Source organism: Manduca sexta, chromosome 12 (assembly GCF_014839805.1).
Source record: "Manduca sexta isolate Smith_Timp_Sample1 chromosome 12, JHU_Msex_v1.0, whole genome shotgun sequence".
NCBI lineage: Eukaryota > Metazoa > Arthropoda > Insecta > Lepidoptera > Sphingidae > Manduca > Manduca sexta.
Genome location: NC_051126.1, coordinates 6,965,525 through 6,991,463, shown reverse-complemented (window position 1 = coordinate 6,991,463; position 25,939 = coordinate 6,965,525). Strand labels below are relative to the sequence as shown.

At 37.7% G+C, this 25,939-nt stretch overlaps 1 protein-coding gene across 3 annotated transcripts; it reads right to left on the bottom strand.

Annotated features, from left to right (window-relative positions):
• Window positions 1-1,382: 1,382 nt before the first annotated feature.
• LOC115440385 (nuclear pore complex protein Nup214) lies at window positions 1,383-24,548 on the bottom strand. Of its 3 annotated transcripts, none has more exons than XM_030164662.2 (28): window positions 24,345-24,548; window positions 23,475-23,613; window positions 22,988-23,154; window positions 22,616-22,788; window positions 22,135-22,346; window positions 21,668-21,788; window positions 19,632-19,719; window positions 19,256-19,358; window positions 18,860-19,013; window positions 18,492-18,567; window positions 18,147-18,264; window positions 17,615-17,736; window positions 16,714-16,908; window positions 16,337-16,506; window positions 16,013-16,171; window positions 10,415-10,597; window positions 9,925-10,205; window positions 9,387-9,527; window positions 8,926-9,162; window positions 8,393-8,845; window positions 8,184-8,312; window positions 6,902-8,108; window positions 6,506-6,687; window positions 5,569-5,694; window positions 5,001-5,061; window positions 3,156-3,322; window positions 2,716-2,839; window positions 1,383-1,573 (listed from the first exon to the last, which is right to left on the bottom strand). In XM_030164662.2, the coding sequence occupies exons 1-28, from the start codon at window positions 24,381-24,383 to the stop codon at window positions 1,543-1,545; spliced, it is 5,358 nt and encodes a 1,785-aa protein (XP_030020522.2). In that variant the 5' UTR covers window positions 24,384-24,548; the 3' UTR covers window positions 1,383-1,542. The 3 variants fall into 3 exon arrangements, with proteins under 3 accessions (XP_030020522.2, XP_030020524.2, XP_030020523.2); XM_030164664.2 differs by having other exon boundaries at window positions 3,156-3,316; XM_030164663.2 differs by having other exon boundaries at window positions 17,615-17,733.
• Between the last annotated feature and the right edge of the window lie 1,391 nt (window positions 24,549-25,939).

The following is a 25,939-nucleotide window of genomic DNA, read 5'->3' as shown; positions in this document are numbered from 1 at the left end:
TGTATATATCGATGGTTAGTAATAACTCTTTCTAAAACATTGCACTCCGTTAGAATCATGTCAAAATTCATTGGAAAGTAAAGTTTATTAGATGATTTGCTTTTGTTTGGGTCCTGATGCCCTGCGCTCATTAGCAACAGGAGGGGGAGTAACTTTTTCAATGTTCAAAGTTTTCTAACTTAGCGCGAACTCATTATACATTCAGATAACTCGCTAACAAACCGTAGGATCTCACTGCCGGGCACTAACACTAACGAATCAACTTCCAACTTGAAAAACTCGACTTGGTAATTGAATGAAAAAAGTTTATCTACTTATGGAAGTTATTGTAAATTCCTCTTAACTGTCAGAAGTTCAGAAGCGTTGAAGCGAGTTTAAGTTAAAATGACCATGACGTCTTTATTATACAATATAGTCTTTACCGACTTCAAAAGAAGAAGGTACTTTATTCGACTCGTATGTATGTCCGCGAGTGTTTCAAAAACGACAAATTCCATTTGGATGAGGCTTTCGTTATTTAATTTGATTCATTTACCACGACCTATTTAGGACTTGTTTCACTTTTACATACTTCACTTACTTATCGAATTTAATTTGACTGGTATAGTATTGAACAGCTAACACAAATAATAGTCTTTTTTAACCGACTTTCAAAAAATGAGAAGGTTCTCAATTCGTATATTTTTGTACGTATTTGGGAGGATAGATTAGTGAATTTCGTATTTGGTCGGCTTATACATGTTCATGTGACGAGTAGCATTCACTCAGAACCTTTAAACAGGTCCTTAATCTCTTAAGAAAGCGATTAATCATTTAATGAATGCAAGAAACCTGCTTGTCGATTTACTGCGGTCGGCACTTACGGCACTTTCTATTATAATCTCCGGGGCTCATGGCCCTCTTATGGCTCTTATTCTAGAAGCCTGAAGTGTCTAAACAGGGCGTTAGGGCGTGGGATGCTTAGTTAGTTCTAAGCAATCAAAAATAATATAATATATTGATATTATATTATTTTTGATTGCTTAGAATGGCGAGACGAGCTTACCGTTCGCCTGATGGGAAGCGATACAACCGCCCATAAACACCAGAAACACCATCCAACACCATGGATTACAAAGTATTGTTTGGTATTCCACTGCGCTCGCCATCCTGAGACATGAGATGTTAAGTCTTATTATGTCCAGTAGTTACACTGGCTACAATGTCCTTCAAACCAGAACACAACAGTGACTACACACTGCTGCTCGGCGGCAGAAAGACATTACGGTGGTACCTGCCCAGGCGGACTCTCACATACGAGAGACCTACCACCAGTAAGTGTTTTTCGGATGTTTTATTGTATGAAACCTTTCAATGACATGTAAAAGAATAAAACAAGTAAATCTCTGTGTAGAATTAATTTATTTATTACACGATTAGTTTAACATTGATTATAGTCACAAAATGGTATAGGAATCTAACATACAGATTACGAAACTAAATACATAAATAATTATGGTGCCTCTAATACTTCATGTTTATGGCACAATCTTTATGAGACGATTAGCCGCGCCAACCAGTGAAAGATGGTGACCTGAAAAAAAATATTTAAATTAATTATTTCCAAAAAAACTGCATTGAAGATGATTTTGGTTCTGTAAAAAAATGGTGACTCTTTTCAATCGCAATTTGTAATATATTGCGCGTGCCTAAGTATTAATATAAACAATATATACAACAAGAATAAATTAAATATGTACTACACAAAAACATCTTATTAAATTTACTTATTTCACAACTAAAAGGAAGAAGTGTTGAAATAAAATTAACGTTATTTTCGTAGGTATCTATACTATTATATAAAGCTGAAGAGTTTGTTTGTTTGTTTGAACGCGCTAATCTCAGGAACTACCGATCCAAACTGAAAAATTATTTTTACGTTGGATAGCCCTTTGTTCGTGGAGTGCTATAGGCTATATATCATCACGCTATACCCAATAGGAGCGGAGCAGTAATAGCTAATCTCAGTGACTACCGGTTCAAACTGAAAAAATATTGTTGTGTTGGATAGGCTTTTGTTCCTGGAGTGCTATAGGCTATATATCATCACGCTATGACCAATAGGAGCGGAGCAGTGGTGAAACATGTTGCAAAAACGGGGAAAATTTATTAGTTTTGAGAGCTTCTGTTGCGTGCGCTGCGTAAACGGTTAAAGTTATACAACAATGACGTATGACGGGATTGTTCCTCTTAAAAAATTCTACAGAAATATAAACCAGAGTCCCCCGCTGCATCTATCTGCCTGAACGTGTTAAACTCAAAAACTACCCAACGTATTAGGATAAAATTTGGTATGGAGACCCTCCCGGGAAAATATATATTGTGACTTTTATAACGGAAAACTTTAGCCCGAAAAACTTTATAACGCGGGCGGAGCCGCGGGCAAAAGCTAGTTAATGATAAAGTTGTAAAAATATATTGCTGATGGCTGGATACGTGTATCCAGCTAGATAGCGACAACTGTACAAAGTGTAAAACCTGTCATATTGACCCACAAAAATATTATGACCCACAAATTATAGATTCTGGGGTCAGCCTGTATATACTCGATTTTAAACAGGCCGGCATAAATGCGTTAAATGGCCAGGGATAAACATCTCTAGTCAGTCAACATATTTGGACCCCACTCTGTTTACCATGAAATGCAGTATAAAAAAAGTATATGTATGTACTGACGTGTTAAAACTGGGCGGCTGCGGTGCTGGTTGGCCGGACTGCTGCGCCAAGTTACCAAACGTGAGCGTGTTCTGAGTCGCTAGGCTTTCAAACCTTGCGTTCGACTGTGTCGGCGACCCGAATGCTGTAAAATTGATCAACTTTGGTCGTTTTCCCCTGGCATAACAAACAGCACCATGGGCCTGTTAGTGAGCACAGAATACTCCAAATACTGCCATTTCGAGCAACTAGAGAATTGATTGGATATTTGAATGACATCAAATATGTATTTGAAAATTTCAGGAATAACTTATATCCATCTTCCTTGATGTTCCAGGCAGCGCCAAAAAACATTAAATTATATGACTTCCGTGCACTAATAACTTTATTGTACTACTGGACAATGTACCGTCTCTTTAAAAAATGATGTATAAGGTTTTTTTTATAGAAAAAATAATCACCTGGTGCAGGACTTCCTCCAAACACCTTGCCAGGGGAGGTGTTGCCAAAAGCAGAATTGCCGAACGTAGGAGCGCCGCCGAAGGAAGCTGGACCACCGAAACCGCTACTGGGGCTCTTGTTGAAACCGCCGAAAGAGCCGAAGCCACCGCCCGTCGGAGAACTGAAACTGTTAACGTGATGTTCATTTTGTTTTGGTTCTTGTGTGTCTGCTAGGTGATTGTTAGCGTGTGTGCATGACAGGGGAGAGAACGCGCAGTAGTGTGGCAATTAGAGATAGTGAATATTTTATAATATTAACATGCGTTTTTTATCTAATCACCCACATATCGCTAAAACAGATTGGCATTTATTTTGACTACAAATATTTGAATTTTTAGAGTACAATGTTATTTTAGTTTTATTATGTCGGTTTAGACACAAAAAATATCGTAGCGTACATTTTTTATGTACGCCTTCGTTACTGTTTATTTAATCCAGTTAAAATAGACAAAAAAAAGCTGGGAGTTAGGAAAATTCGCATAGAGCTGAAAATTGGTATAGACGTTAAGTATGTCATTACCAATAAAAACCATTTCTTGGTTTTTCAATTTTTGACCTTTGACCTTGAATAAACATTTTGCACACATACGATCCATGGGGACTTTTGAGATTTTATTCGTAGCTAGCTTCCGCCCGCAGCTTCGCCCGCGTGGATTTCGGACTTCAAAAATGGAGGAGGTGCTCAATTTGTCGGGATGTTTTTTTAATATATGGTGGTATGTAGGTAGTCCGATTGTCCGGTCAGGGTCTGATGATGGGATCCTGGTGAAATCGAAGGAACTCCTCTAATTACTTGGTTATTGCCGTCTAGCTGCTAGGCCGGTCGCGAACGTTCGAGAATGTTCGTTTTACGAAGCTACTCGCTAGGTGATTCGCTTGCCTCTAAGTGCCAAGCAAGCCGCCTGCCTGTGCGTTCGCGACCTTATATATATACAAAAATAATCCTTATAGCATGATTCAGTATTCACGCGTGATGGCTTATTATTAGGGTATTTCATGTATAACATTGGTGTTTCTATACCGATTTCTATGATTCTTTTTTATGGAATATTTAATAATGTTAACTTTTTTAATTAGGGATGACTGAGAGTGTTATAAACGTAAGAGTAGACAAATATAACGAGAAAGCTTCGAACTGCTAAGCTATCGGGACTTACACGTGTTATTGTGAGTCAACCATAAAAGATAGACATATGCTGTCGTGGGATATTTTTTACATAATTTTAAGGAGAACATTTCCGTCATACATGATTTCTGTGTAGCTTTAACCATTAAGGTTGCACACGCGACGGAAGCTTAAAAAATGGTGTAACTTCTCCCGTTTTCCCAACATTTCCCTTCACTGCTCTGCTCCTATTAATTGTAGCGTGATGAAAAGTATACTATAACCAGCACAGGAGTATGACAAATAATTGTACCAAGTTTCGTCAAAATCCGTCGAGTAGTTTTTGTTACTATAACGGTTATACAGACAGACAGACAAAAATTTTACTAATTGCATTTTTGGCATCAGTATCGATCCCTAATTACCCCCTAATAGTTATTTTGGAAATATATTTCATGTACAGAATTGACGTCTCTACAGATTTATTATAAGTATAGATAGAAGATATAGATATAGATATAGATAGATGACATATTTAACGTCTATGCCAATTTTCAGATCTATGCAAATTTTTACTAACTTAAATGTTAATTTGACTTCACTCATTGTGGTTCATTAGCGTACCAACGTACACAATACTTATCAAGATAAATGAACATTAAAAATTGATAGTTTTTATGATCTATAAAAATATATTTACCCTCCAGATTGTCCAAAGACAGGTTTCGAGCCGAAAACGGGCGATCCGCCGAACGACGGAGCTGGAAATAAAATTTAATTTAGTATGTACCGTACAATTAATTAATTATATGTACATTAATCTGCTATACATAGGGATTTAAGTCCAACTTCAATAAACGACCATAATCACTACCTCTGTATCGGCAGCGAAAATGGACTAATCGGTATAAAATTTGCTAAATATTATGCACAGAGGTTAGCTATTTTGATTATAAAAGCGACAGTGTGTAAAAATGTTTGGATATTTCTTAGAAGAAAACTCAGAAACAACTGAACGGATTTGGACGGAATTTAGCATACACATAGACCTTTCTCTGATTTAACACAAAGACAACTTTTGTATCCTTGTCATCTGCATCTGTAGAAAACAATAGCTTTATAAAAATATTTTTGACTAGATGGCGCTGGCGTCGCACAAATGGCGCTATCGATCGGTATAATGTTGGGGCTTTATAGCATCGAAAGAATTTAAAATGCGCGAAGCGCGCTTGTAACAAAAAGTTTCATAACATAAATGTCAGTATCACCTGCTCCGAACGCGGATCCTTGTTGTGGACTGCTGAAGGCTGTGGTGCCGGCGGGCTGCGGTGCGCTGAAACTACCACCCGACCCGCTGCCGAAGATAGACGACGCTTGCGTCGTACTTTGTTGGCCTGGGGATATACAGGGTGTTTGTAATCGCAGAAGATCGGCCAATGGTATTTGCATCCGCCCAAATAGGGACCCATATACACAATGTGGAAAAACCCGGCATAGTGGCTCACATAAGTGTGCCGCGTTTCGGGATCTGCTTCTGTGTATCTGGTTTTAAACAGGCCGGCATGATTGGGTCGACTGGCGAGAGGTAATCGTTTCTCGTCACTCGGCAATCCATTTGGATCTGACTTCACTTACTAGATAGACACTGGATTGTGTTTTGGGGTCACTTTGACTAAACCGTATAAAAAATACATAGTAAGGCCATGAACTGTCAGCTTTAAATGGATGTATACTTTGAGAGGAAAACATTCCATGATAATTACTTTGTAATTCGTACATTTACCCCCTTATTCATAGACGTTGAGATACAACAATATTAGCCAATTACAAGCGCCCTATAGCTAGGCACTGAGAAGGCTGCCATACCGTCAGCACTGAGAAACAGACTTGTATACTCCGTCTAGCTTTATTCCATCCTTAGATAAAAAACGTCTATGAATAAGAGGGTTAGTCGTTATCCGCGTATACATTCATTTGAAGCTGTCTGTATATTATTGGATATGAATGAAGTAATTGATGAACAAATTGTGTGATTAGTAACATAAACGAAAATTTAAAAAAAATGTTACGAGACAGCAATTCCATCAATCGATCAGAAAAATGGATTATGTATAATATTATGTACTTAAACGCAAGCTATAGATTATGTATAATATTCCATATATACAAAAACGATTTTTAACTGGTATATAAAAAAATAGTTACCAAAAGTGGATGAACCGAAACCGCCTCCACTGGTGGCGCCACCTCCAGACCAGAAGTTAGTCGCTGGTTTTTGACCAGATGTCGCGCCACCGAATATGGCGGCCGCCGTCGGATTCGGCTGCCCGAATGTAGTGCTACCGAACACGCTAGTGCCGCTACTGCCGAACACCGATCCTGATGTACTGTATAAATAATTGTACATATTTTACTCAGTCTGACGGGAGAAAGAAACCATAATATAGTTAATTACTTTTTAATGATTAAGTTTAGTGTAATGCACGGTCCGAACAAGGGTATTAAGTAAAAGGTGATTCTATTTTTACAATAATAAATTCAGTTTAGTATTTGATGATAATAAAGAAACAAGTATACAAAATTAAACAACGTTTAACTTACCTCCCGCCAAAAATGCTTCCACCCTGAGATGGAGCGCTAGTTGTAGAAATGCTTGCTGACGCGAATAAATTGCCTTCAGGTACACCGAATAATGATCCACTTTGCGCAGTTGTAGCTGCCGGGGCGCCAAACACCGACGTTTGTGTTGTCTGCGTCGGCGTTCCGAAGATCGACGCTTGTGTAGATGGCGTTGGTGTCCCAAACACAGACGGCTGAGTTGTTGACGCTGGAGTGCCAAATACAGAAGGTTGGGCTGACGAAGTTGGTGTACCAAACACAGAGGGTTGTGCAGTCGAAGTTGGGGTACCAAACACGGAAGGTTGTGTGGTCGAAGTAGGTGTACCAAATACAGAAGGTTGTGTAGTCGATGTTGGTGTACCAAACACAGACGGCTGAGTGGTTGACGTCGGAGCTCCGAACACAGAACCTGTTTGACCAGTTGTACTAAACAGCGAAGACTGAGTAGTCGGCGCAGACCCAAATACTGAAGTCTGTCCCGTAGATCCAAACACAGAAGCCTGCGTTGCCGGTGTAGCGCCAAATATACTTTGCGTCGTTGTTGTTACACTACCGAATATAGATGACGTTGTAGTAGTTGCAAACGATGATGTTGCAGGGGTACCGAATAAAGACGATTGTGTTGTAGTCGCTGCCGTTCCGAATATCGAACTAGAGCCACTGAACACCGAAGATGGAGCACTAGCAGCTGTACCGAACACTGAACTGGTTGAACTAAAGGCCGACTGAGTTGTAGTCGCTGTTCCAAATACCGCTGCTGCTGTCGGTGCCTCTGTAGTAGTTGGTGCAAAAATAGACCCAGCTTGTGTTTTAGCTGTACCAAATATAGACGAGGCTGTGGAGCTTGGCGTACTGAATATAGATGGTTTTGATGTGTCACTTCCAAAAACGGAACTTGAACCGGTTGAAGCACCAAATATAGATCCTTGTGAACTGAACGCGCTTGGCGTTGTTAAAGGGGTAGATGAATTGAATATAGAACCAGTGGGTGCTGTCGTTTTTGATTGCGACGTTGCAGCTGCTGCGAATATAGATGATGAAGAAACGGTTGTTGTCACTTCGCTCTCTTGGGCTTTAGGTTGTGAATCTTCAGTGAGTTTGGGTTCAGGAGGTGCTACAGACTCAGACTTTGCAGCAAGTTGGGGCGTTGGCATTATAGGCTTAATAACGGCTGGCTGAAATTTGGGAGCTGTAACAAAAAAGTAAAACAGTTACAATTGTTAGAATATTAATCAGTATTATCGCGGAACCAAGAAATACTGACCTGTGGGAATTGTGATGTTGGCATTTGCAAAAATTGACGAAGCATTTGATGTTACCTTCAATTCAGACTTTTCAGCTGGTTTTGGAACTTCCGCATTTACCTCTTTTATTTCTGTCTTTTGAGATTCATCTTAAAAAGAAAAATTATCGTTTATTTTAAGGCAATAAAATTCATAATGAATAAGTAGGCACATAAATTACTTTACGTACTTGATGAAGTCGAAAGACTTGTAGCAATAGATACAGGTGGCTTTATATTTACACTTTGCGACGACAAGATCCTTGGAACGTCCTTTTTATCCGCCGTTGGAGTTAATTTAGGCACATCCTTTTTTGGGACATTCTCCTTTGATATCTCTATAACTTTTTCAGGTATTTTTAAAATTGGTTTACTTTCAACTTTCGTTATTTCCTGGTTGTGAGATTTCAAAACGTCAGGTACATTCGCAGTCGATCCGAATAAGTTTGTATTTTTGGCTTCAAAAGGTTTCGTGCTTGCTGCTGCTTCGAATTCATCCGTTTCATTTGACTTTGGAATTAGCGACATTTGAGGTTTTGATTCTGGTATGAATGCTTGTGGTTGGAATTTGGGAAAGACATTGCTTGAGGTAGACAATTGTTTGTCTTTTAATATCACAGGGGCTGTAGTAGCTATTGGCGGCGCTATGAAAAAATAAAATAAAATAATTTCTCACTATCTTTAGATCATGCAAGAAATTAAGGATGATTTCTATAATACATACCAACAAATGATGTAGGCGAGCATATTTTTTGTCCCATAAAGGTATTGGCGTCGTTTTTGGCTTCTAAATTAGCTTGAGATTTGTTTTGTAGTAGATCTTTTAATACGCTTTTGGTGGCCGCCGAGGCAGACGCTGTGTTAAGCGGGGCGAAACCGTGGGATTGCACCTTGAATGGTTGTGGGTTTGCCACTGGTATAGTTGGTTGGATTACAGGCTTTGGCGGTTCGGGTTTCGGTACTGTAATTACAATTTAATCTTTAAAACATCACTTACACATACAAAAATACAGACATTATTGCATTATAGTTTACAAGTACGAATCCTTCCTTTGTGATACTAAATTGGATACGGCAATTAAAAAAATCATACCATTCAGATTTAGGCTCATGCATTTAATAATAATATAGCTGTGCGGTAGACCACATAATTTAATAATAAAATAATCGACTTATAAAACATACCATCATTAAACAGCGTTCTAGCAACGTTACCGAACGCGGGCGCAGCGGGTTTCACGTTCGCCACCGGTGTGAATGCCGCGCCACTTGCCGGCATTTGAATAACAGGCTCTGGCTTCACTTCCAACTTTACTTTAGGCTGAGCTGTAAGAAAAAAATATATAAAAAAAAATGCTTTATAAATAAAAAAAATATAGGTAAATAATGTGCTATCTTCATGTCTGTCGCAATAGGGTACCGGACTAATTTTTGTTCTTTACTATTTTCAAATATTTACATAATATAAATTATAACACAGAAGGAATTATTAAAATCCGGTAAAAAATCAACAAGTTACAAGTCTACAAGTTGGACTAATGAGAATAAAATTCGTTTGTGATGTTTTCGGGACTGTTTATTTTGATTGGTTTATTTTCCGTAATCGATCCGAAAATAGAAAAATTGAACTAATGAAAAATTATAAATATTATTTCAGTCCCTGTTCTAGGAAAAATTTTAAATTTAAAGATATAATATTTAAAGGAACTTCTAAAGTATTTACCGGGCACAAACTTTGGTTCAAACTTGGGTGCTTCAACATGCTCTTGTTTCACCTTCACAGTTACTACGGCTTCTTTCTCTCGCATACTCCTTTCATAATTCAACTTCATTGTTGCCAAATGCTGTCTCAATTCAACATTCACTGGTTTTATTTTTATCGGCTTGTGGTTTGCTAACAAGTCTCTGAGTGCGTCGATTTTTTGCGCCGTCAATAGAGGCTTTTTCGTCTGAGGCTCAATACTCATGTTCAAAATGTTTTTGGTTAACTTTGACAGGGGATCTCTGGAACAATATTGTGAAGTTGTTATGACGTTTAATGTATTGAATTGAGTGATTTTACTTGGGTTATTTGTCTTAAATTAAATTAATAAAGTAATCAGGGCATGGGCTGGAGGAATACTTCAATAGAAAATAACTTAAATAAAAATAATTTACACTAATAACAATAAAATATAATTTTATTGGTTTAATTTGTTTTTAATATAACTTACTTATTTCTGAAAGGCGTGCTCCTCAATATGGAGGTGGATTTGAAGACGGGTGTGACGTCACACTCCGTGGCGGTGTTCCGAAGGGTTCGAAGGACCGCCTGCTGTCGGCTGAGTATCTCTTGCTGTCTCACTAACAGTTGATACACTTCGTCCAACCTGGGGCGCACCATGCGGGACCCTGATCTGTCATAGTTAAGAATATCTTGCAGTGCATAGCATTAAGTGATTGTAATACTGTAACATTGATGACCAACTGACATATAAATTAACCACTTAAAAACTTTGTTTGCCACCTTCTAAGAGTCAATTGTGGCATTTCAAAAAAACAAAAAATATCATAATGAAATATTACAACCCTTAATGTAATTGATGTAATGACTGAGCACTTGAGTATGCCACTCATTATAAAATCCAGGGGAGTAACAAAAATTGGCATATAGAAACGAGACAAAATTATAGAAATAGAAGTTTACATATTGAGTGTAACACTGAAATAATGAATTACCTACTACTTTCAGGCATTACTTTTGTGGGATCTACCCACATAACCACATATCGCTGTTAAGCATGCGAACTGGCTACAGTGGGTGCAATCTCACACCGCGTACATGGAGCGCAAAATGTCTGTCCAATCGAACAAACCAAGACGGTACGTGGCGTGCTCACCAGCATCGGACCTGAGGTGCAATCAGCCATCGGCGCGCTGAGGCGCACATATTTATAGTGTGCGAGCGGGCGCGCTATAGGTTCGTGCGAGAGAGATGGACTGCTGCCCGCGCGCACTCATTGGTTGTGTCAACCTTACTGGCGTTAAGCAATTGATATAAATATAGGGCACCTGTATCAATAAATCATTCATTATTAATCCGAGCTTCGAGTTTCATTCGTCTCCAACAATTACCACATTCATTCTGTGTCCCTACATTTGGTGACCCCGACGTGATGGAGAAGACCGAAGCAAACCAGGAAACGGAGCTCGAACTCGACGTGGCAGCTGTCTCCATACAGTCCAGACTTCTACCTTTCTGGCGAGAAATTCCTCGGGCATGGTTCGTGCAATTTGAAGCCGTTGTGGACCCGCTGAAGACTTCGGATGATCAAAAATATCGCTACGTGCTGCAACAGCTACAGGCAACGGACCTCCAGCACCTCACAGATATTCTTTACAATCCACCCGCAACTGACAAATATAATACTTTGAAGACTCGTTTGTTAGCTGCGTACGAAGACTCTGATGTCAGAAACTTCCAAAAACTCACCAGCGGCTTAGAGTTGGTGATCAAAAACCCTCTCAGCTGCTGCGCAAGATGCGAGAGCTTGGTAGAGGGATGATTACGGATGGCGGACTGCGTATTGAATGGATGAAGCATCTACCCGCCCAAGTACGCGTTGTGCTCTCAGTTAACACCGAGTCGTCGCTGGAGACACTGGCGGCCATGGCTGACAAGATGGTAGAGTACTCAGAACCCGCCACAGCAAAGATTGAAGCGGTATCGGGAGAAACAAGCGACCCGGGGGTACCCACACAGTTGGAAATATTGGCAAAACAAATTGAAAGGCTGACCTTGGAGGTTGCTGAACTGCGTGGACGGTCAATGCAGCGTTACTCACGCAAGAGACGCCCTGATCGTTCTCATTCGAGACCTCGACAACGCAGTAAGTCGTCTACCAAACCTGGCGACCCGACATGGGAGTGCCGGTTTCACTATCGTTTTGGTGATAAGGCACGGCGCTGCGAATCACCGTGCTGCAGAAGACAGAAGCCGTTAAACTAGAACAGACATCGATTGTGGCGGGCGTCGATGTCCCCAATACCACAAACCGCCTATGTGTCTACGATCGCGACACGCGAGAACGTTTCCTCGTTGACACTGGCGCTGAAATATCAGTGTTAGCGGCCACTCCTGGCAGAAAAATCAAGAGATCAAGTGACTACAGACTATACGCAGCGAATAATACCCCCATCAGAACATACGGAGAGAAGACGCTCAGGCTCAATCTAGGCCTTCGTCGTAATCTGTCGTGGACATTCGTTATCGCCGATGTCAAAACCTCTATCCTGGGAGCAGACTTTCTGCGTCTCTACAAGTTGCTAATCGATCTTCATCGAAAAAAACTGATCGACAAGGTCACAGAATTAGCAATCGACGCCTTTGAAGTGAAAACATTCGAGGGAACAATACACATCATTAACCATGACCAAGCATACCACGACATCCTGATCCAGTATCCGGACCTTTTACGACCGATGTCACTTAAACAGCCGGTAAAACATGATGTCGTTCACCACATAGAAACTTCAAGCCCCCGCTCTTCGCCCAGCCCCGCCCCCTTCCTCCCTGACAAGTATAAGGTGGCAAAGGAAGAATTCAACAAGATGCTAGAGATGGGTATCTGCACACCCTCCAAGAGTCCATGGGCGAGCCCTCTGCACGTCGTAAAGAAGAAGGATGGAGGTCTACGTGTATGCGGCGACTATCGAAGATTGAACGCTGTCACCCTGCCCGACCGCTACCCGATACCTCGCATACAAGATTTTACATATCAATTGCACAATATGAAAATATTTTCTAAACTAGACATAAGGATGGCATATTATTGGATCCCGATTGCCAAGGAAGATTCCCAGAAAACGGCGATAACCACACCGTTTGGCTTGTTTGAATTCAAATGTATGACGTTCGGATTACGTAATGCCAGCCAAACATTTCAAAGGTTTATGCACGAGGTTCTACGAGGCATAGACAATTGTTTTTGTTTTGTCGACGATATTTTATTATATTCGATGGACGAAGAGAGCCACAAAATCTATTACGGCGAGTCCTAGAACGCCTCGATAAATATGGTATCACTTTAAAAGTCGAAAAATGCGAGTTTGGAAAAGAAAGAATTAATTTTCTTGGCTACAACGTGTCTGCTGATGGCATACAACCCACTGATGAACGTGTCAAGGCCATATCCAGCTACCCAAAACCAAAAACAGTCGCCGAGTTACGCCGTTTCCTGGGCATGATCAATTTTTATCGTAGCTGTTTGCCACATCAAGCGGAGCTGCAAACTGAGCTTAATAAATATTTGCAAGATAGGAAACGCAACGACAAGTCACCGATAGAGTGGAACGTAGAAGCTAATGAAGCTTTCGAAAAGTGCCGACAAAGCATTTTGAAAGCCACGACTTTGGCGCACCCAGTCATCGGTGCCCCACTGGCAATAATGACAGACGCCTCTGACTGCAGCCTTGGTGCCGTATTGCAACAAAAGGTGGGCGATGTGTGGAAACCACTCGCATATTTTTCCAAGACGATGAGCCCAACACAGCGTCGCTACAGTGTCTATGATCGCGAATTACTGGCTATTTACACTGCGGTGAAACACTTTCGACGACTTATAGAAGGCTGCGAAGTGACCGTATTCACTGACCATAAACCGTTAGCTTATGCACTCAAACGTCCTGCAAGCAGTACCGACACGCCAAAGAGAGAGAGGCAGTTGCACTTTATCAGCCAATTTTGTGGAAACATAGAATATGTGCGCGGCGACGAAAATGCAGTGGCCGACGCATTGTCTCGCATCGAAGAATTACAATGTCCTTCCCCATCGATTACGAAAAGCTATCTCTCGATCAACGCGGCGATCCTGAACTAGAGCAACTTGAAAAGCAAGCCAATTTGAACTTCAGTGACGTCACCGAGCAAGGAAACAACCGACCAATCAGATGCGAGATGTCCACTGGCAAACCTCGACCATATCTGCCGCCAATATATCGTTTTGCTGCATTCAGAGCGCAACACGATTTGTGTCACCCAGGTATCAGAGCCACACGGAAGCAGATCAGTACGAAATTCTTTTGGCCAAACATGAACAAAGACATCAGCAACTGGGCCAGAGCATGCCTTGACTGTCAGCGAGCCAAGATACACCGCCATGTAACCACACCTTTAGGCGAATTTCCGCCTTCTGAGCGTTTCGAACACATACATGTCGATATTGTGGGACCACTGCGATTGTCTAATAATTGTCGCTACTGTCTTACTATCATCGATCGTTGCACCAGGTGGCCGGAGGCAATTCCACTAGTTGACATCACGGCGGAAAACGTAACGAAAGCTATATACAACAACTGGATTACAAGATTTGGATGCCCGTCACGCATATCAACCGATCAAGGCCGGCAATTCGAGTCGCAACTTTTCAACTCACTGATGAAGAAGTTTGGCATCTCACGCATCCGCACTACAGCCTATCATCCACAATCCAATGGCCTTATCGAAAGATGGCATCGAACCTTGAAAGCAGCACTAATGGCCCGCGGTAACTCCGTTCAGTGGACGGATGAATTGCCTACAGTGCTTTTGGGATTACGCACCGCACTCCGCCCCAACGGAAAATTTAGCCCGGCAATGATGACATACGGAACAACACTCCGTTTACCGTCTGATTTCATCATCCCGACGGCTAAGTTAAGTCATGAGGAAAATGACTACATTCGTCGGCTTATGGACACTATGGCATCGCTCAAGTCTACATCTTGCTCTAACAGTACTGGACGAGAGCCGTTCGTGCACAAAGACCTGGCAACGTGCACACATGTTTTCGTGCGAAACGATCAAGTTGTTCCTCCGCTGACTCCGCCCTACGACGGCCCTTACGAAGTTATCAAGCGTTATGACAAATACTTTAAGATCAAGTTACCGCTTCGTTCAGCTGTGATATCGCTAGACAGGCTTAAGCCAGCCTACATCTGCACTGAAACGATCGAGGAGACAGCCGACCTTAGTTTTCGACAGTCTAACCAGCCCTACGTCACCAGATCCGGGAGAGTGGTAAAACCAAATGTACGCTTCGCTTGAGGGGGGAGTGATGTGGGATCTACCCACATAACCACATATCGCTGTTAAGCATGCGAACTGGCTACAGTGGGTGCAATCTCACACCGCGTACATGGAGCGCAAAATGTCTGTCCAATCGAACAAACCAAGACGGTACGTGGCGTGCTCACCAGCATCGGACCTGAGGTGCAATCAGCCATCGGCGCGCTGAGGCGCACATATTTATAGTGTGCGAGCGGGCGCGCTATAGGTTCGTGCGAGAGAGATGGACTGCTGCCCGCGCGCACTCATTGGTTGTGTCAACCTTACTGGCGTTAAGCAATTGATATAAATATAGGGCACCTGTATCAATAAATCAGTCATTATTAATCCGAGCTTCGAGTTTCATTCGTCTCCAACAATTACCACATTCATTCTGTGTCCCTACACTTTTTATTTATTCATATTTTGCATTTACACACCCATGGAATGCTATCGAACAGCGGGTCAAAAACAATGGGTGCTTGCTCCACAGTTTACATGTTTAGTTAAACCATGGGAGTTACGAGCACAACATGGTGTTATGTTTAAAATTTTATCTTATATATTTTTACTATTATATTATGGAAATATTTTCGGGATAATAAGTAGCCCATAGCACGCAGGAATAAGGTAGCTCCTTATTAGTGAAAAAAATCATAATGTTTAGTAGTCCCCCGAGATTAAAGTCCGTCTTCAAAGAAACAAACTCTTCAGCTTCATATATTAGTAAAGATTTAAATCCCCTTACTTGTAATTATCCTTAGATTCCATTTCGTTCCATTTGTAGTCAAGTGCTTGTCGAGTTTGTTCCAGTTGGTTTTGCACGTAGTACGCCAATTTCTTCACGGAAGCAATGCGTTTGATCGTCAGGGGGTCCACTTGCGTCCATTGTTCCATATCCTTTACTCTGTAATCACAATAGTTATAAAAAATACATAACTATAACAAACGAATATATCACAAAATACGATACTTAATCGCATCACATTTAGGAAAATATATGAATGTGTGTTATATTTAATGGCCTTATTGATATGTTAAAGTTGATTTAATATTGTATGTTATTACTTACTCGGCATGCGTACGCGCCTCTGCCATGATAGCGCAGGTCCTCACCAATTCCAATTTGAATTGAGCTATGGTTCCTCTCAGTTCGTCCAGTGAACACTCTTTCCTTAGCTGTTCCGTGTCCAGGGAATTAGGCTCGATGTTTAAGTTAATGGCATCTATGTCTTGTTGAAGCTGAAAATGAGAAATAATATTATATACTATAGTAATATAATTCAGAATAAATAAAAGGTTAATGATTTCCTTACTTTCTATAAATATGTACTTATCAAAAATTTTGCAAAAAGAAACTGGATTTTAGGTTTTAAATTATTTAGGAGAATTATCAAGTACTTTTCGACATAAAATTTTCATATATATGATTGGAAAAAAATAAGTTACCTTCGCCTGAGTCTCACGAGTCTTCACCATAAACTTGTACAATTCCATTTGAAAATCATTCACTTCTTTCACTAGCATATTTTTCAATTCCTGGTTAGCTTTCTCTTTGTTAATTTTCTCTTGTTCCGCTTTCAAAGCAGCATTTTCTTGCATTTGTGGCGGTTGCTGAGCCTTGGGTAGTGGTTTTGCCTGTGGCTAAAATGGAATGGAATGGAATTTATTTGTAAGTTTTTCGGTGAGTAAAATAAATACATTTGCCAAAAAAATAACCCAGCAGTCCTAAACTGTGACATAACAAATACGACATGATGGTTTATACCATTTAAATTCGGATGATTGTGATTGGTTGAGGGACCAACGTGTGTTTCACACGCTAGTATGTCGACCAATGACAGCGCAACGATTCGGGCTCTCGTGCCGTGTTTGATTGTCCCTATTCTAAGGGGGTTGAACTTAAATTTCATAAAACTGGTGGCAGAATAATTTCTTTCCTAAACCCTTTTCCTTAATAAAGTTGTCACCGCACCTTTTTCGTCTGGATTTCCCTGGCTGGCACATTTTGCACTTTCTACTATAAAGAAATAGTGTTGTGGTTTGGTGTTGGTTTAGACTAATTTTGAACTTAAGCTCGTGAAATAAATTACTGAATTCCGGATATTCGAAATAGATTTTTTTTTTTAATTTAACCTAGTCATTACAATAGCAAGCAAATCAAGGGCGTTCAAATATTCGTGGAGGAAAAAAAAGGGAAGGGAACAATCAACCAATCACGATACAGAATAAGTACTGTACGTCATTACTTATTTTTGTGACGACTAAAAGATGTCGCCAATGGTTTTCGAGAAATACAATATTGAACAAAGTTTATTTTCATTTTTTATTTTTTTATTCATGTACTTACCACAGCTGGTTGCGGTTGCTGCTGGGCCTGAGGCAGAGGTTGCGGTTGAGATTGAGCTAATACCGGCTTCGTTTCTTTTTGTTCCACAGCTTGTTTAAATGGCGCAGTTGCTTTGTTTGCTGCTAAAATGTATTAAAATAAAACCATTGGCAACATTAAATTGTTTAAATAAAAACTATTTTTTTTATCATGTAAGAAGGCCACTATATGTTTGATTACTTACAGTATTTTTAAAAAAACAGAACTTATCAGCACTTGCACACTGCTGTTTGCAAACGGAAATAGAAAGCACTGTAGTAAACCCAAATGGGCACAACTATACGAACGATTTAACATCAAGGGAAATAATGTACATGTCATGTTTGATTTCAGTGCATTGATATTGACATACTGCAAATTTCTAATTAAAAGATATAAAATTAATTTTATATATTGAGGCATACGGTTTAGAGTAGATTGCTATTATATTTACTACCTTTAATGCTATTTTGATGCCGGTACCGACCTTTAACATTGTAAAATTAACACTAACCTGAAATTTGCGGTTGTGGTGCCGGTTGTGAGGCGTTATTCATTGATGGCATGAACGGACTTGTCTTTGGTACTGACGGTATTTGTATAGGCTGCGCTTGGGCAGGCAATGGTTGCGGCTGTAGAGGGAAAATTAAAGTTTCTATTCGTTTTAGTATTTAATACCAAAAATTATTACAATCAATTATAGAACTTTAGTGTAGTCAAATTTGAATGATTGTTCCAAATGTTTACTTTTTGTAATAAGGCAAATATTGATTTATGTAGAAAATCAAGCTAAGTTTCACCAATGAGTAAAAGTTTTTTTTTAATATATTGATTAAATGTTTCAAGAATAAAGTGTTACCTTCTGTATCGGGACGGGCGCCGGAGCAGGCGCAGGCGTCGGTTGGGGTTTTGGTGGCACATCACTGGGTACAATGCTGTGGAATATTCATTACTATCAATATTACTGTTCTAAAACATGCCTGTTACAAACTATTGCGCTAATCTTATTTTAGTACACATAGAATGACTGCGTCGATGTCGTAGTTGTATTATGCTGTAACTGCTATACGATACTACTGCAGTGCTGTGATCTTAGGTTTGATCCCCGGGTTAGACAGTTAGTTTTTCTTCTCCGTATCACCCTAGAACCTGTACCGGAAATGTCGATATGCTCTCCCCCTATCATGTGATGGGATGAAATACGGCTATTTGTACTTGATAACATACCTAGTCATAGCGGCAGCTGGTAACGCCAGTTGTTGCTGCGGAGTGCACAGTTGTGCTGCGCTTTTATTGAGGTTCACTATATTGAATATAGTGAGGAGGCCGGATTGAGACAGCACGTGTAGCCGTGGCATGTACGGCAAGACTTCGTTTTCACCTGCATCGGGAGAAAAATATTACGTCACACAATATACTTAAAAAGAATATAGCGCGAATAAATATTTTACAGAAACTTACTACTTTGCTCGTATGGAGTATTTGATATTTTTAGCCAATATTATTTTTTCACAAGAGTTTAATGAATAATTTAGAATTAACAACAAAAAAGTATATATTAACCTATACCTATCCTAGTTTAACACTATATGTAGTCATAGGACATTGTGAATCTTAACTCACCCCAGGGTAATTGCTGTATTGCACAAGTATCAATGCATACTCCAACAGGGTAATTTTCCAACTTTTTATCAGTCAATGGCAGCTCTGGCCTGGCTTCATCTGGCTGTGAGATGGTACAAAATAATTATAATAGAAAATAACTGTAAAACAGGTGAATAGAACATAACAATGTTTTTTTTTTAATTATTCAATTTATGTGCAATACACAGTAAATCAAGACTTAATAAAAATATCCAAATTGTTATCAACTGAGGCATGAGGCAAATTAACCATAAATAAAACCTTTATTATTGTTTTTTAATTTTTCTATGGAATTTATATGAGTGGGCATAGTCATTGTGAATTTTATTGGTATAATAATATGGTTATGTTTTACCTGACACCACTGCATCCAACTTGCACCATCGGGTGAGCTAAGCGTCGCTATTTCCATACTGTTCGATGATGAGGCCAGTATAAGATTCCTGAAGGATACAATAGATTAATTTAGTTATTACTACATAATTATGTTTTAGATGTAGTCACAATAAAAAAATAATGTGGTAAAATATTTTTGGCATAATATATTCATGTATTAAGGTTTTTGATTTACAATCATTCACAGATTATATGTATAGTATAGTATCTATGTAAATAAAAATGTTATTAAATAAATATAACATTAAAAAATTCCAAATAAAATTCATACTGCATGTCTTGGAACAGATTAATAAATTAAGAATAAAATATTTTACTAATTCATATGGGGCATTCCACGTGAAGCGGGCACGAAAAAAAACTCGATGTCTCAGATTTTCGTAATATTTCATTATGTTATACCTGTATATGTCCTCGATCCAGATACAAAATATTATTAAAGTATAAAGCCTGGTAAGCGAGTTAAAGGACTTTGAAGTTTTGACTGGCCGGCTGGTATACGCCACTTCGAATCCAATTATCAAGTTTTTAAATGTTACAATAAAATAAATAAAGCAATGAAATAAATACTTCATTTAATGAGCTTTTTATTGTATTTTTGAAATTGAAAAATGTTTTTTTCTTTGAAAAAATGTGTTTGAAAGTTTCAAACTTGAATTTCACAAAGTTGGCATATTTATATTTTTTTATTTTTTCTAAAAATAGCTACTATTGTATAGATAATCCCTGCGAAGTTTCATAATGGGCTGAAAAGTAGTTTAGGAGCTAGACCGATTACAGTGCCGAAGCGCGGCGGTCGCCAGAAAGAGCGAAGTAGTAAGAACTTTCAATTAAACGAAATACTTTCGATTACAGTATTTTATCATGTTTTGCATCGCTCTAACGATTCAATTACATCTGATTATAATATAAAAAAATATATTTATATTACTGACGGTGCACAACAACATTTGAAACTTGGCAAGGATTATATATATATACAATATTGGATATTTTAGTAGAAAAAGTTATTATATAAATATGCCAACTTTGTGAAATACAAGTTTGAAACATTAAAATATATATGAATAATAATAATAAATAGTAGTAGTAATAATAATATGAGTTTGTGGCATTGATGTTCTAGCCTACATGTATAAGCGGTCGGGTATCGTGATGGCTTTGTTTAATGCGTTATGTAAACTAGCCTGTGTCTCCAGGCGTTTTAGGTTACCACCGAGACCGTCAAATTGCCCTTCTGCCATGTGAAGTGGCACGAAAATGAAATTCTGCATCTTTACCACAATCCTGTTTGAAATATAACAAGTTAATACAATTAAATCTTTTAAAAATGTTGTTGTGCACCGTCAGTAATATAAATATATTTTTTTATATTATAATCAGATGTAATTGAATCGTTAGAGCGATGCAAAACATGATAAAATACTCTAATCGAAAGTATTTAGTTTAATTGAAAGTTTTTACTACTTCGCTCTTTTGGCGACCGCCGCGCTTCGGCACTGTAATCGGTCTAGCTCCTAAACTACTTCTCAGCCCATTATGAAACTTCGCAGGGATTATCTATACAATAGTAGCTATTTTTAGAAATAAATTAAAAAAAAATATAAATATGCCAACTTTGTGAAATTCAAGTTTGAAACTTTCAAACACATTTTTTTCATAGAAAAAATAATCATTTTTGAATTTGCAAAAATACAATAAAAAGCTCATTAAATGAAGTATTTATTTCATTGCTTTATTTATTTTATTGTAACATTTAAAAACTTGATAATTGGATTCGAAGTGGCGTATACCAGCCGGCCAGTTAAAACTTCAAAGTCCTTTAACTCGCTTACCAGGCTTTATACTTTAATAATATTTTGTATCTGGATCGAGGACATATACAGGTATAACATAATCAAATATTACGAAAATCTGAGACATCGAGTTTTTTTTCGTGCCCGCTTCACGTGGAATGCCCCATATATAACATATATATCATGAATATATTCTTACCACTGTGCAATCCCTTGTAGATAGTAGAACCAAGGTCTATGTGACCCCTGACTGAAGCAAATATCTTCGTAATTGTGACATGTTGGTTGACCAGTTTTTCCAGCATGCACAATGGTTAGAGCTGTAGAATACAGAAATGTTGCATTATCAATCTAAGGAGAATTAATTTTTTTACATAAAAAAGGGAGCGCAGAATGGAATAATATCTATCTTTCTTACGTGCTTCAACTACAATGATAGTGATGTGACATCTTTCTTATCTCTAGGTGTAGACAGGCATCATTTGATTCTCTTCTTCCTCACTGGATTACTAACACACACATTTTAAATCATTACCAAATATTGACTCTATTACACTACTATAAATTCGAGCACTTCTCTCTTTCGTCATTGAATAGTGTGGAATATATTTTAAGTAAAAATGATGTAATCAAATAAAGTTTTGTCTAAACAAAACAATATCTCACCTGGACGGCTATTGTCCGTAGCATTCTTATAGACTACGGCAAACTGGAAGGTGGATATCCAATGTATAGCCATGGCTTCAGTGGAGCATCCTGAGAAGAGATTTGGTGCTACCACCGTCTTCGCTACAGTCAATTCTGGTAAATACTGACAAAGTGTACCATCACTGTTGCCTGTAACCAACTGCTTGCCTTTTGGGCTCCAGCATATACACCTACAAAAACATATTTTGCGTTTAATTTATGAACATTTTTATCCACAAAATATATTTGGGCACAATATGATCCCATCATGCACTGACTTTACCTATATGATTAACACGTAAATTATAAGTGTCTAAAATATCATCTATCAAAACCTATAGCTCCGCATGTCGCGATTTTTTACTGAACCGGGAAGAGGTTATTTCATTAGTAAAATTATGTATAAAGAACTTAAATCTATGTTTATTCATAAATTCATTAATTATATAACATTATATACCTTGCTTTAGATTGAACTTTTTTCAGTTGGTTGGTGCTCACTTGAGAGATGATAAGTGTTCCGTCATACATGGCTAGGGCAAGCGAGTCAGGATTGCACGGATTCCATTGCATAGAAGAAACAAATGTGGAAGGACTTGCTTCCGTTTTGATAATAGCTGATGGTGAGGTGTTCTGTAGACAAAAAGTTCTTCAGATAAGATCCTAGTTTACTAGCTTTGCTGTTTATTTAATTAACAAATAAAACATATTGTACTTAGCTACACAGGCAAACTTAAAACTGTTTGCTCCGATTATAAAAAAAATACAAAAAAGTAGATAATATATGTGAAACATAAATTAATATTTCAGTAAACCTGTAATTTTTTATTACCTGATTTTGAAAATCAGTGACTTTAAAAACACAAATCAGTTGGCCACCTGTGACAGCCAAGAGTTCTTGAGTGCAGTTGACTCCTATATGGGTAGGCATTTCTTGAAGCTTTGTGGTAGTATGTTGTGGCTCACATTCCTTGTCAATCACTTGGTTCAGGTAATATGCTGGAAAGAATTATGTAATTGTTGCAGCAAAAATGTGTATTTTCTTGTACTCATAAAAATATAGGTGTTGTCTATAAATACTCGCTCTCTAACCCCCAACAAATAGCCTAAGGTTTGCCTTAGCTTATACGCTAGCTATACAGGGCATCGTTTATACTTAATCAATTACATAATATATTTTTATCAAAGACCACTTAGATCAGGCATACATAATTTTCTGCTTGTCTAGGAGAAAAGTAAATTGTTACTCATTAATGTGACTTTAGAAAAATATTTTACATACCTAACATATTTAATTCAAAAAACATTTAATAAATTACCTGTAAGTAATCCATTAGGAACAGCAACAAAAAGAATGCCATATTTGCTGCTTGATGCGACCAAATTATATCCACGGTTTTGTAATGGATTTTGTGTCTCAAACACTTTTATTTTATGTTGTAGCTTATACAGTAGGTTCTGAAAAATATATATCACCTATAATATGCTACCAACAAGTCCTAATTTATTTTGACTACATTGCCCGAAGACAGCAATAGACACCGTAGCATAAAGTTTAAGAGTTAGTGGAGTGGTTACGGGAAGGCAAAACAATTGAGTGACATTAGTATCCTTTAAAAATTGATGTCAATATGTCGACTGTTAGGCAGTATGAAGTTCACCAGGTCAACTAGTATAATAAATGTTTTTATTTTAACACAAATAAAATATAACTAGAAGTAGTTGCATTATTATTAGTATTGTTAGTGCTTATAACTAATTTAAAATAAAGCAATAGTATATTTTATCATACAACAGATAGTGATCTCTAGTAGGAATTGTAGATGTTACCAACATAGAGACCTCTAGTTCAATATCAATTCAATCACTTGTAACCTTTAAGTATTTCAAAGGTACATAAAAGATGGTGGACGGATGTGGTAACACTCTAAACTGGGAAGCAGCTCAGGCTCAGCAGAGGGACACAGGGGTCATATTTAGGTGATTTGAATCTTAAATATAGCTAAAACCATAATTTTTATATCTTTACGCAGTACCTAATAAGCTTGTCTTCAGGAAGGTAAATAAGTTCTTTGCTTTAAAAATTCTAGCACTGTTTCCATACAAACATTTAAAGATGCTATATTCAATATCCATAAATAAGGCCACATTATATTTCTAAGAAAGTTATTTTAAGAAACAATACATACCGGTTCATCAACTGCATTGGGACCATACTGCACATCCATTTTGTATTATAATATCACTGTTGTAGTAGTGTTAAAAGAAAAAATATACTTAGAAGATTTATATACAAATACACTGCTATGAAATAAAGTAAGAATAATAATTGTAGTTTAATTTAAAAAACAATTTTCACGCATTCACCAACTGTATCGAGCTGCTGTCACTTGTCATTTATAATATTGACATATTTTTTTTTTTTTTTTTATTTATTTCTGTCCATGGATAATATTGACATAAATTTATCAGTGTTGACATTAGTGAAAAATTCTATGCGGTAATGTAATTACCTATGGCAATTACTGTTGTGTATACATTCTGAGGTATACATTTTCTATATATTATACATAGGTAATATTGTTTAAAAAAATAATGCAATAATTTTGAAAACAAATATGATAAGATCTAAGATTTCTTGAAATTATCATTAGGATAAATATTATTATTATCTTTGCCAGCCCGAAATGATGAAATCATCTTAAATCTATATATCCCAATGATAAAAGAGTATAGAGGATGAGTGATATGGTCACGTGACATGCGGCACATTTAATGCATAAAATGGCGCCGACTCCGCCCCTTACAATAGTGATATGCTAGTACCGAAAATTTTCTATCGACATCGAAGAATTAAAAGAGAGACAAACAAGCCCAAAAAAGATCAAATACGAAAGGGGTTAGGTTCTACCATAATATAAATATAACAAACCATAATATAAACAAACAAACTGAAACTGATTTATAAGTAACAATTGTTAAAGAAAGCAGTAACTGTTGTGACAAACATCCAGTTGTGTTTGATCTATATTTGTATGTTACACTATTCCTTGGTAAAAATTTAAGGTACAGATTAAGATATTTACTTAATACATGATGAATGGAATAAGATAGCGTAGCCAGCAATTATTTGGTTGGTTTTATTTTATTTTATTATTATGCTCTTTAATCGAGAAACATAACTATGTTTCAGCAAACTAAAATCAATGAGCGTAAAGATGGTGGTTAAGATAATCAATTATAATAATTATTTGCAATAACAACAATATGATTATATATCTATTTACGTGCATGCAAAGGTTGCTCGAAACATAAGACCGCCAATTGTAAAAATATATCTTACATTTCATCTTTATGTTGTTTCTTTTATGTTTATCTATTCTTTTATGTAACAATTCTAATTTTATTCATATATATTAAAGTAATATTACTATTAGGTGAAGTATAATAATCATTACTATTTTACTCATCGGGAATATTGTTGGAAAACAGTTATCTTTTACTCGCGTTAATTAAACGTGTGGTTTATGCATTTCTTCTCAAAATGTAAAGAACGAATATATGTATTTGGTGTAGGATTCCAATCACGTCGCCCAATATTCTCAATTCATTTTGCCTTGGTTTTAATTTTTGGTACTCTAAAAAATATTCTAATTTCACTTAGTTTGTCGTTCTGGATAATACAATATTGATGTGTGCTCTAACATTCTTTCAAAGACAAAACCGTAACTGATAAACGGGCGTCTGTTAAAATATCGATATCAATAATTTCTAAACAAATCCA

Bases quoted from the DNA above. Each gene is read 5' to 3' on its own strand.
- LOC115440385 (XM_030164662.2), bottom strand. From the start codon at position 24,383: ATGGATGTGCAGTATGGTCCCAATGCAGTTGATGAACCG. The intron at 9,528-9,924 runs GTAAATACTTTA...TTTTTCTTACAG, and splicing joins TGAACCAAAGTTTGTGCCCG to CTCAGCCTAAAGTAAAGTTG. The intron at 5,695-6,505 runs GTAACTATTTTT...GTATATCCCCAG, and splicing joins TTTCGGTTCATCCACTTTTG to GCCAACAAAGTACGACGCAA.